The sequence below is a fragment of the Rhamphochromis longiceps genome, linkage group LG1 (assembly GCF_057381845.1).
Source record: "Rhamphochromis longiceps isolate RC_006_pf linkage group LG1, R_longiceps_female_GT1.1, whole genome shotgun sequence".
Classification (NCBI taxonomy): domain Eukaryota; kingdom Metazoa; phylum Chordata; class Actinopteri; order Cichliformes; family Cichlidae; genus Rhamphochromis; species Rhamphochromis longiceps.
Genome location: NC_140557.1, coordinates 38,747,231 through 38,758,943, shown reverse-complemented (window position 1 = coordinate 38,758,943; position 11,713 = coordinate 38,747,231). Strand labels below are relative to the sequence as shown.

The 11,713-nt window shown below is 41.3% G+C and overlaps 1 protein-coding gene and 1 pseudogene across 1 annotated transcript; one reads left to right on the top strand and one right to left on the bottom strand.

Moving 5' to 3' along the window:
• Window positions 1-725: 725 nt before the first annotated feature.
• LOC146679169 (uncharacterized) lies at window positions 726-2,495 on the bottom strand. Its single transcript, XM_085412733.1, has 8 exons — window positions 2,135-2,495; window positions 2,016-2,051; window positions 1,759-1,938; window positions 1,513-1,629; window positions 1,289-1,351; window positions 1,143-1,205; window positions 937-1,044; window positions 726-829 (listed from the first exon to the last, which is right to left on the bottom strand). The coding sequence occupies exons 1-8, from the start codon at window positions 2,211-2,213 to the stop codon at window positions 726-728; spliced, it is 750 nt and encodes a 249-aa protein (XP_085268859.1). The 5' UTR covers window positions 2,214-2,495.
• A 6,488-nt stretch (window positions 2,496-8,983) lies between these two features.
• LOC146679168 (uncharacterized) lies at window positions 8,984-11,177 on the top strand (annotated as a pseudogene).
• Window positions 11,178-11,713: the final 536 nt, after the last annotated feature.

Sequence of the window (11,713 nt, the reverse complement as noted above, 5' to 3'; positions counted from 1 at the left end):
ACAACAATTTCTAGGGGAGAGCCTGCAACGATCGCTCCGTTTGATTGTATCAGCCTGGCTAGCAGGTCCTCAAAAACCGGTACAATGTTTTCAGCGCTTTCGTCATCGACGTTAAAAACAGAGTGATTTCGCGCGTGCTCGCTGATGATCTCCAGTTGAACCCGGTCGTTACGACTAACTTCCAGTCTGACCCTATCCGCTAGATCTACAAAATTATCCCTGACGTCGAGGTAAAATTGAGCGAGGTCGCTCGCTTCATCCGGAGAGGGAATGTTAAATACTCGCCTTATTTCGAAATTATTAAAATGTTCGCGGCGAGTCACCACATCGTTCTGTACCCGAGATCCTCCTCCTCCTTGTTGATGCTCCGCAGGCCGGTCCTCCTCCTCCCTGGGCTGCTGATGATGATGCTGCTGCACCTGCTGCTCCCCCTGCTGCTGGTCGTAGAGCTGAAGAGCATTTTCTATCGGCTGCAGAGGGTCAAAGTTCAGTAGACCGGCAAGCCGTTCGTTTTCAATGTTTTGAAGGAGGACCTGCAATGCGTTTTCTAAAGGTTGTAGTGGGTCGTTTGGTGGTGGGGCTATATTGTTTTCTAAAGGTGGGGCTAAATGTTCATCGTTTCTGTTTAATTCTGCCACGGCTTCCAACAAAGCCTCAGGAATGCTGTGTTCTTCCGACATGATTTTCTTTATTTCTTAATTCACAGACTTTTACATGCTTTTACTTTACAGGTCCTTGTGTCTGTATATCGATGCATATGTGCGAACTGTTATGGCGTACATGAAAGCGAGGTTTTCAAGGATTCTCTTCTTATGAAGCATCCGTCGAGCTGTAAGAAAAGACGGACAGAATGTATTTTTAAACCTTACATTTTTTATTTTTATTTTTATAGAGCAGAGAAGTTTAATAGGATCGATTCATCCCCCCGTCAATTACCTCTCGGTCTCCTGAGAGGAGCTCTCAGTCTCCTAAGAGGAGGAGATCTGGACGGTTCCTCCTCCTCCTCAGCCTGATTTTCTTCCGCCTGATTTTCTGTATCGGTCTCTGTCGGGGGGGGGGGGGGGGGGGAATAAAACAGAAGAGATTTAAGAAAACAATCTCCTCCTTCCTATTTTTTGAGAATGAAAAAACTTTTTATTTACCTCGCTCCTCCGCGCGATTGTCTGTAGCGGTGGGGGATTGGTTAGGTATATCTACAATCTCGGCTGCCGAGAAATAAAACAGAAGAGATTTAAGAAAACAACCTCCTCCTTCCTATTTTTCGAGAATGAAAAAACTTTTTATTTACCTCGCTCCTCCGCGCGATTGTCTGTAGCGGCGGGGGTTTGTATAGATATATCTGCAATCTCTGCTGCCGAGAAATAAAACAAAAAAGAGAAAGATTTAATAAATAAAAACTTTCTAGCACGCTTTATACCACTCCAAGTCGGGAGGGGCGGTATAGCACACTCGGATTATTCCGCCACATCCTGATATTTATCGAAATGACGGATATTGCATCATATTGTTTACCTTTTGGTTTAAAAGGTATTTTCCTGCAGTTCTCCCGGTATGCGTTGACGAAAATAACGTCGTCGTCTTCTTCTTCTTCTTTTCGCTGCGGCGGGGTCTGTATATTCTCGATTACCTCTGTCGAGAAATAAAGCAAAACTTTTTAAAAATCTGCTCCGGGTCGGGAGGGGCGGTATAGCACACTCGGATTACTCCGTCACATCCTGTTATTCAACAAAATGGCGGATAATGCATCATATTGTTTACCTTCGATTTTAAAACTTTTTTCTCCGCGGTTCTCCCGGTATGCGGAGACGAAAATAGTGCCGTCTTCTCGTTCTTCTCTTCGACGCGGCGGTAGCGGAGGTTCTGCGGGGGATATGGCTTCTAATTCGCCGCGGAAAACGGCCGGATTTCTGCTGTTACTCACTGCATTATCGATTGTTTCTGTAAGTATCAGAGCATGGTTAAATCAAGTCTATCTAAACTTATTTAAAAAATGGTATATACTTATTTAAACGTACCGTAGTCCACTTGCGTGAAATCATTGATGTAGAAATCTAAAAGAAAGTAATCAAATTATTGACATCTCTGTTGATATATAAAGTCAACAGTATATAAAGTCGTAAAGAAAAAAACTTACCGGGGTGAGGTATGAACAGTTCTGGCGAGATGGCTCTGGCGCTCTGATCGGCGGCGTTGTTTGAACGGAATGCTGACATAATATTCACGGATTCTTCCTCGCGATTGGTAGAACTGTCACAGTAGGGGCTGAGCAGATAGCGACTCCCCTCCCGTTTCTTCTCTCATTTTATCCTAGTCTAGCGAAGCATCTGTTTTTCGCATCTTTCTCTTGACAATACCGATAGTTAGAGAGGGTTGTTTGGTTTTTTTTTGATTGCCTTCTTGCGAACGCCGTCTGTTTTCCACATTCTGCAACGGTAAAATATGACTTTGAGACGGGTATTTGTTTTACCAAATGGACAATTGCTGTCTGACCTTGTTCTTGCTGTTGACAAAACTCGCCTCATGGTTGACTCTTTCCCACAGAGGGGGGTGCTTTAATAAACTTATTCGAATATGAGCTTTTTTCCACTAAGACTAGTTTTATGGGGAGATGTAAGAAACCGGGTTACAAGCAATGATAATATCGGATGTTGACTCCTCAGCGTCATCATTTTCTATCTATTGAGAAAACTTATTGTTAAAGTATTGAAGAAAAAAACTCCTCCTTGGCCCGCGGGGTGTGTGTGTGTGTGTGTGTGTGTGCCTTCTTGCGAACGCCGTCTGTTTTTCCGCATTCTGCAACGGTAAAATACGACTTTGAGACGGATATTTGTTTTACCAAATGGACAATTGCTGTTGACAAAACTCTCCTCATGGTTGACTCTTTCCCACAGAGGGGGGTGCTTTAATAAACTTATTCGAATATGAGCTTTTTTCCACGCTAAGACTTGTTTTATGGGGAGATGTAAGAAACCGGGTTACAAGCAATGATAATATCGGATGTTGACTCCTCAGCGGATCAACATTTTCTATCTATTGAGAAAACCCATTGTAAAAGTACCCGCGGTGTGTGTGTGTGTGTGTGTGTGTGTGTGTGTGTGTGTGTGTGTGTGTGAGTGTGTGTGTGCCTTCTTGCGAACGCCGTCTGTTTTCCGCATTCTGCAACGGTAAAATATGACTTTGAGACGGATATTTGTTTTTACCAAATGGACAATTGCTGTTGACAAAACTCGCCTCATGGTTGACTCTTTCCCACAGAGGGGGGTGCTTTAATAAACTTATTCGAATATGAGCTTTTTTCCCCGCTAAGACTTGTTTTATGGGGAGATGTACGAAATTATTTACCGGGTTACAAGCAATGATAATATCGGATGTTGACTCCTCAGCGTCATCATTTTCTATCTATTGAGAAAACTTATTGTTAAAGTATTGAAGAAAAAAACTCCTCCTTGGCCCGCGGGGTGGGGGTGGGTGTGGGTGTGTGTGTGTGTGTGTGTGTGTGTGAAACAAGATCGCCTGTCGCTGCAATTATGGTTTGTTTTTCAGTCTCTCAAAAGGAAAAGTAGTATTCACTAAGGGATATTTATTCGTTTTTTATACATAGGCAGCCTGTAGGTTACAAGCGGATAGAAAGTTCTTCTTTTCATCATAAGCTATGGTGTATCTTAAAGGTTTTTTACTGCGTCTGTATTATAGGAAAATAAAATTACTATTGAAATCTCTACAGGAAGTCACTCTTTATTTCCATTACAAACGCCGGTGCAACTTAAGAAAGTAAAATTACATCCGCTCTGTCTCTCTATACATCACAGAATCAGCTGCTGCATCACCGCTGTGCTTAGGGAACATGACGCAACAGGTCTGAAAATGACTAGACACTTCCGGAGTATTTCCGGTAGGGTCATAAGGTCCGGATCGAGATTGAATATGTCATATTCAAAGCCTTCTTCTTTGGGAGAGCAGATCTCATCGGACACAGGAACGCTGCAGAAGGAAATCCATCTTGTGTCTGTGCCTTAGAAATTGTGACGGACTCCTCTCTCTGCTTTTTTATTCCCCTCCAACAGATGGCGCGCTTCCGGAGGTTTCCCCCTCCCTCTAAAAACTTTTTTTCCCAACAACAGATGACGCGCTTCCGGAGGTTTCCCCCCTCCCTCTAAAAACTTTTTTTTTTTCCCCAACAACAGATGACGCGCTTCCGGGGTTCACCCCCCCCCCCCCCCTTCTCAGGATGCGATTCGACACGGTTAGCAACAGATGGCGCGCTTCCGGGGTTCGCCCCCCTTTCTCAGGATACGATTCGTCACGCGGGGGGTTTCCCACCCCCCTTCTCCGGATGCGATTCGTCACGCTCATTACACGCTTCCGGGGGGGGAGGGGCGGGAGGTCAAAAGGTCGTGATTAGGGCCATCAATCACTTCGGATCAAATTTTGTCATAAGCTGTATGGTATTATCTCTCTCATACAACATTGTTTATTAAAACACAAACAAAATATTATATTACTGCCATGCAGGAAGTAATAATTAACATTAATCAAATTTAAAAAGTGAAAAAAGGCATACCACACTTGATTTGAGACAGTGACATTGTAGACCCTCCGCTGAATTGCTCTCCGTCCTCTCAGCTCTTCCCACTGGATCAACTATTCTTAAACGTTCTCGCACTCGCCACCGTTGAAATCTGAAATCGAGCTTCTGCTCGAAGTGTTAGCTCAGTTGACATCTCCATCAGTGATTGATAAATTCCCTCAAGAAGCGTGCGTAATCTTCTCCCAGACACGTTTTGTTGAACATTATTCATGAGCACTAGAAATGTTGCAGTAATGAAAAGGTGACGTAGTATAAATTCCAAATTATTTCTACTATTTGCAGTTTGAACAGCTGTCGCAAAACAGTTGTCAAGCGCTATAAAACTATAGTACTGAAATAGTTCAGCTGATGCCATTTTGTAAAGGCAGAGAATTAAAAAAAACTCATCTCTAAACATGAGGTTCATACATTCTATATATTCAGACTTTGATTGTGCATTTCATTATATATATATATATATATATATATATATATATATATATGATTTCTCTCAGATTTCATAAGCAGCTTTCAGTCAGATGGTAATGATTATCTGCTTACCTAAGCTGATAGCCAGTGTTTACAACCTTCGCAAAATCCTCAGGGAAATATCTTCAGAGCAGACAGCTGTTGCACCAATTCATAGTTGGCTGTGTCTGTTTTGTTCTTATCAGAACATTATATCTACAATGGTTTCATGACATGTGCAGCTACCCAGTAGGTCAAAATGATACAATTATTGGAAAGTGCATCTGCATTACAGGCTCTCTGCTCTCTCTTTTTGATCTCGGCTTTTCAGTCCCTCTGCCTTTCTCTTTGGCTTTTTTTTGTCGTCGTTTGTTCAGTCTAGTCTCTGAACCTGCTCAATTTATCTAAAACCTTTCATCTTGTAAAGGAGTTACTGGCTTATGTCCTTCCACTTCAAAAGATTCCACTACAACGACTTTGGCCTGGACTCTAAGAAGTTGCTATCTGTAAATATGACAATTCACATTTATAAAGTGCTAGTCATTTAGGACTGCATCAAGTGTTAGCTCAAGGTCACTCATTCCGATATTTGCAGAAATGTGACTTAGGTGGCACAACAGACAAAATAAGAAAAAAACAAGGGAAAAAACACTCAAACCTATCTGTAAAGTTTAAAGCATGAAGTGGGCCTGTATGGATGAATCTGTCTAGTTAAACATGCAGATTAAAATGGTAAAAGGAACAAAATGATCTTTTTTATAGCTCTTTGCTAACCTTGTCAGGGTCCCTGGGTCATTGGCCCAGAGTGTTTTGTCTTTACTTTTATAGTCTCCTGTCTGGTGTGCATCATGTTCAGTTTTGCTTGTCCTGTCTCTCCTTCTAGATCGTTTCCAGCTGCGCTTCCCAGGTGTATCCTCTTAGCCACAGTTCCCTCATGTGGTTTGTTCCCTCATTTGCCCTTGTGTGTATTTATGTCTGCGTCTCCCTCTGTCCTACGTCGTGACAGAGAGTTTATTTTGCGTACAAGTCTGCATTTCGGTTCCTCAATCATTCTCCTTTCACATTGTCACATGACAAATCTTACTGATCACTCAAAGCTTTTTCTATCCTCCACCTGTGTTGAAATCTGTGTGGGAGGATACTCTTGTACAGTTACTAAGAAGGCAACAGAAGATTACAATTTTTAAAAAAAAAGGTAAATATGAGCATTTTACTGGCTGAGAACATGATGTCATTACACTTAAGATGAAGTATTTCAAGCATCCCCCTGTTTTGATGATTATGGCTTACAGCTCACTCAATGAGAGTTCAGGTACCTTTCATCATTAGAATCTTGCCTAAGATTAATCAAATAAGGAGTCACAATATAGAACTGCCTAACTTTTTAAAAGTATGTTAATTTAAATATTTAAGAAACCTTGGGATCCTTTTTCATGAATAACTGTATCAATGCGACATAACATGGAGGAGATTAGCTCTGCTGGGGTGTTATTGAAGCCCAGGTTTGCTTTGATAGTGGCCTGCACATAAATTATGGGATTTCTTTCAGGGACGCCTCCTGGCCAGACCTTCACAGTACAACACCGTCACCAAACAATTTGATCGAAGTCTTGGCACTGTGGCTAAGTGCTGAGTCCTGCTGGAAAAGGAAATGAGCTTCTCAATAAAGCTTGGCAGCAGATGGATGCGAGAGATGCTCTAAAATCCCTTGGTTGACAGATGTGTTGACTTTGAACTTGATAAAACACAGTGGACTAAGAGCCACCACTGCAAGCATATTACATGGCACCCAAGTCGTCACAGAGTCTATTCTACAATTCTTGATAATCCTTCATGCCTGTTGTCCGTGCACCATCTGCTACCACATTTCCTCTTCCTGTCAATTTCCCATTAATATGCTTCCATATCGCGTGTGGCTCTCTGAGCAGTGACCTTCTGTGGTGTAGCTTCCTTGTCGAGCATGGATGGTCATCATATGGAAATCTGACAAGTCAGTAGTCTTCCCAATGATTCAGGCCTGAATTAGAGATACAGTATATATGTAGTCTAAATTTTCATGTTTGTGGTTTTTCTAATAGACTCAAACTCTGATTCAGTACATTTATTTACAATATAACATCTGTGTCAATGATTAACAGAAGCTCCAAGCAGCGTGATCCAAAACCTCTCAGTCATGAAGAGGCCCCACTTAAACAGATCATTAATCCTCCTCATCAGATTACTCACTCTCAGGTTTACTCAAACCACAAGTCCAGATATCCTGCACAGAAGTGAGCAGAAGGTAAGCTGCTCTCGCTCACAGAAAAGGGAGAAAAATTCCACTGACTCTTCATTGCTAACAATCCAGCAACAAACAGACGGCTTCATCCAGCTTAAGTAGGGGGACAGCTGATCATCGGCTTAGCAACAGGTGAGGTAATCAGCTCAGATGCACAGCAGCTGGAGGAAGACCCTCCTCTAAAATACAGGCTGTGGTTTGTGCACAAACAACACAGATGGATAGAGAGAGAGGGGAGAGCGAGTTGGACTGGAGGGCCATCACATAAATAGTAATTTATTCAAACTCAAAATGAAATATTTGAGATTCTGGGTTTCTGATTCTGATGAGCCATTGTCAAAATTAAAGCATAAAAGGCTTAAAATGTTCCACTTTACACATAATGAATATTGAATACATGTCAGTTTACCTTCCTTTTAATTAAATTATGAAAAAATGAACTTTTTCACAGTTTTCAAATATTTTGAAATGCACTGGTACGTGAACCTTGGAAAGTCTTGGAAAAGGTACACATAGGTACACATAGGTACCTTAAGGTGCAGTAGACGTGGGGGGGATTCCCATAGAGCTGGGAATGCACATAAAGAAGGGAAATAATACCAGTGTCTTAGATGACACCCAACTTTGATGCAAAAGCCACGATTCCCAATGTGCCCAAGTTGACTCGCACACTTATACAGTTTAGCCCAAACCAAATGTTGCGAATGACCATTCAGCTATAATGTGACACAGAGCTTCTCACATGATCAAAAAGCAGAATGCATGTGTGCTTTAATGGTCCCGTTTCAATCTCAGGCTTAACTGCGGACTGGCAATTATGGCAATTATAAGACATTTAGATGCTGATGTGTAATGGATCTGTGCAGACATCCTATTATATCCATGCCTTTGTCTCATCTATCAGCAGACAGCTGGGAAAGAACTGACTTGTAAATTATGCTTTTTTTTAAAATACCTTTTTTTCTTTTTATTTCTTTTTCCACCTTTTTTGAGAACATAATTATTGTCTTTGTATTTGCTTTGCACATCATGTTTTTCTTTCACTTTAATCAAGATAAAATCTTTTTTGTACAAAGTTCTGAGTTTTTAATCTGCAAACCTTTTCTTCACTGATGTAAAAGTGTGTTGGCTGAGCCATTGTGTTGTCTGCATTGATACCAAAGCAAATGATCCCAATTGATTGACCTTGCACTTTCGTCAATTTGCTATTCGTTTAGAGACCAAAGGTTGGTCTGGGCCTTTGATAATTTGGTTCCTCTTGAAGTAATTATGATTTTTTTTCTCCTTTATTAGCTCCGTGCACTGCTGGTGTCTGATGTGTCCCAGTGATTGATGATGAAATACAGATACCTTAAACAAAGAAAAGTACACCAACTCCCCTGATATCTCTGCATCTTTAGTATGCTGACCATTGTTGATCATACTTGCATTACACAGCCAGAGCATTAATTACAACCAGTGTTGGGACTAACGCGTTATTAAGTATATATATGGCGATGCCCTCGAAAACGTTTGTTTTGCTAGCCCTCTACAAAAACAAATTACTACTAAACACATATGCAGCTCATCTGCAGTCCCGAATTTCTGAGTCCCGAGTACAAAGGAAAGCACCACGACTGCAGTTTCCGTGTTGGGCGTAAAAAGGGCACGTGTCACTGTAAGCTACAATCATGGCAGCAGTCGAAGATGGTCCGGGCATGGGTTTTCTCTCCTGGAAATATTCACATTATTTCTCCTTTCTGGTGGTAAAAGACAGGAATATTGTCGTGAACTGTACTCTCTGTGGAGGTTCTAAAACTCTTTCGACATCAAAGACTAGCAATTCTAATCTGATGAAACATCTTCAGAAACAGCATGCATCTACCAACTTAGTTGAAAAAGAACCCGAAGGCAACGTCGGTGACTCTAGCTCCATTGACGCTATTCCAGCAAAACAACGAAAGCTTGATTTCGGACAGCCTGCTGCACAGTCCATTACCCAGCCCCAGCTACACAGGCTGATTGCCAGGTATGTTGTGGAAGACATGAAACCCATCTCAACGGTTGAGTCCCATGCTTTCAGACAACTGATTAGTCATATACCTGTGCGAGGGAGAGCTGGGAAGGCACCATCCAGAAAGACATTTTCCAGTTTCCTAGACCAAGAATATGCCAACATGGAGTCAGAGCTCAAAAATACACTTGACATGGTAGAATAGATCTCCACAACAGCAGACATTTGGACTGTGCATAATAAAAGTTTTCTTGGTGTGACCGCGCATTGGATAAATGCACAAAACATGAAATGTGAGAAAGCAGCACTGGCATGCAGGCGATTTATGGGTCGACATACGTATGACAGTATTGCATCTGAGCTGGACAACATTAACTCATCTCATGGCCTATCGTTTAAAATCACATCAACTGTAACGGATAATGGCTCCAATTTTGTCAAGGCTTTTAAAGTGTACCAGCCACCACCTGAGTCAGATGACTCTGAATCTGAGGAGGATGAGGTGACTTTTGTTTCGATTGGGAATGTGCTGCAGAATGGTGCTGGTGATGCTGATGATGCAATTTCTTTATCGCCACATCAGAGATGTGCATCGCACACAATGAATCTTATCTCTTGCACTGATGTGGAGAAGTGGCTATTGTCTGAAGCTGCAACAAAAACCATCTACAGAAGTGCCACCACAAAATGTGCAGGGCTGTGGAACAAGGCCAGTCGTTCCACAGTGGCTGCTGAGATTGTGGAAGACATTATTGCAAAGAAGCTACTAGTACCTTGCACAACAAGGTGGAACTCGTTCTATTATGCTCTGGGGAGAATTTCAAAGATACCTGTGGTGGAGCTGAACACAATCTCATCCACATTACAGTTGAAATGTTTCAATGAGAGGGAGCACCAGTGTATCAGAGAGTACTGTGCAGTCATGAAACCACTTACTGTGGCACTGGACATTCTTCAAGGAGAAGACCATTGTTTTTATGGCACACTCCTACCCACACTGGAATCGCTGATGACCAAGACTCTGGCTATAAAAAATGGTCTGCAAATTCTTGTTGGGCTACCAGATACAGTTGTCCAGGTAAGAGATGATATTTTCATTTGTGTTTATCTTTAATGAAATGTTTTACTCAATTGCTTTTTATATTGTGCTGTGCTGTTCACATGCAAGTGAATGCTGTTACAGTTACAGATACTTAACCCCAATAAATAAATAAAATAAATACAACGTAGTAAAATACACACTATTTACAAATTAAAATACATTCTATATAAAACTACAGCATGCTGTTAATATTTAATTAATTTAATGTTGAAACAATGCATACTTTCTCATGCAAAAATGTTTTTTGCACTTTTACTGTGTCGTTATTACAGGCAGTCAAAACAAGGTTTGCACATGTCCTTGGAAGTGAAGATGCTTTGCTGGCTGCTGTGACACTACCAAAATTTAAGCTTCGTTGGCTACATGACCAGGCGCGGAAGGACCTCGCAAAGGCACGTCTGCTGAGCAAGATCAGCTACAACCAGGTACCAGCGCCACCAACACAACACAGCACGCGGGTTCTAGCAAAGAGGATGAGTTCTTCTCCTTTGAAGAGAATGAGGACATATATGCCACTGCTGAAGGTGAGGTAGCCGAGTACCTCAAATCAGGAGCAACAGGGTTAGACTCTCTGAATCATTTCCCAATGATAAAGAAACTCTCTCTTAAACTTAATGCAGCTACTCCTTCAAGTGCCCCAGTTGAAAGGCTTTTCAGCCTGGGAAACCTGATTCTCACTCCAAAGAGGAACAAGTTGTCTGATCATAAGTTTGAGAAGCTTCTCCTCTTGAGGTACAATCGTTGGTTTGATGGAACCAGAGTTGAGTAGTGCTCATATGATGATGATGTGTTGCCTTCAGTGGTGCTCTACAAGGTAAAGTAGGGTTATTTCCAAGTGAAACTTGGGCTTCTGAAGCACTTAAAATACCATTATATTTTATTTATCTACATGGCCTGTATGGAGGCAATATTCTTTTGGTTTGACTGTTTATGAAGCTGAAAATAGTTATTTATTTTATTTCTGTTTGTGGGGCTGAACATACTACATACTTGTAATTAATTTTATTTCTCTTCTCTTTCTCTGAAAATACTTTTATTACTGAACATGAGGTCTCCAGTTGGTGCAATTCAGCAGTTAAGTTTACAAAGTTAAGTTCAGTTAACTTTACAAAGAATGGACAAACCTCACCGTATTTATGTTAAATCATTTTTTGCACTACATGTTTTTGCACTTTGATACCTACTTTGATACCTACAGGTCCTAAATTGTCTGAGGTACGGTTTAATGTTGGCACTACTAAAAGCATACTTTCTGTCCATTTAAATGGCAAAAATAAATATCTTTCAAAAGTTTCAACACACTGT

Bases quoted from the DNA above. Each gene is read 5' to 3' on its own strand.
- LOC146679169 (XM_085412733.1), bottom strand. From the start codon at position 2,213: ATGTCAGCATTCCGTTCAAACAACGCCGCCGATCAGAGCGCCAGAGCC. The intron at 1,630-1,758 runs GTAAACAATATG...ATTTCTCGACAG, and splicing joins AAAAAGTTTTAAAATCGAAG to AGGTAATCGAGAATATACAG. The intron at 1,352-1,512 runs GTAAACAATATG...ATTTCTCGGCAG, and splicing joins AATACCTTTTAAACCAAAAG to CAGAGATTGCAGATATATCT.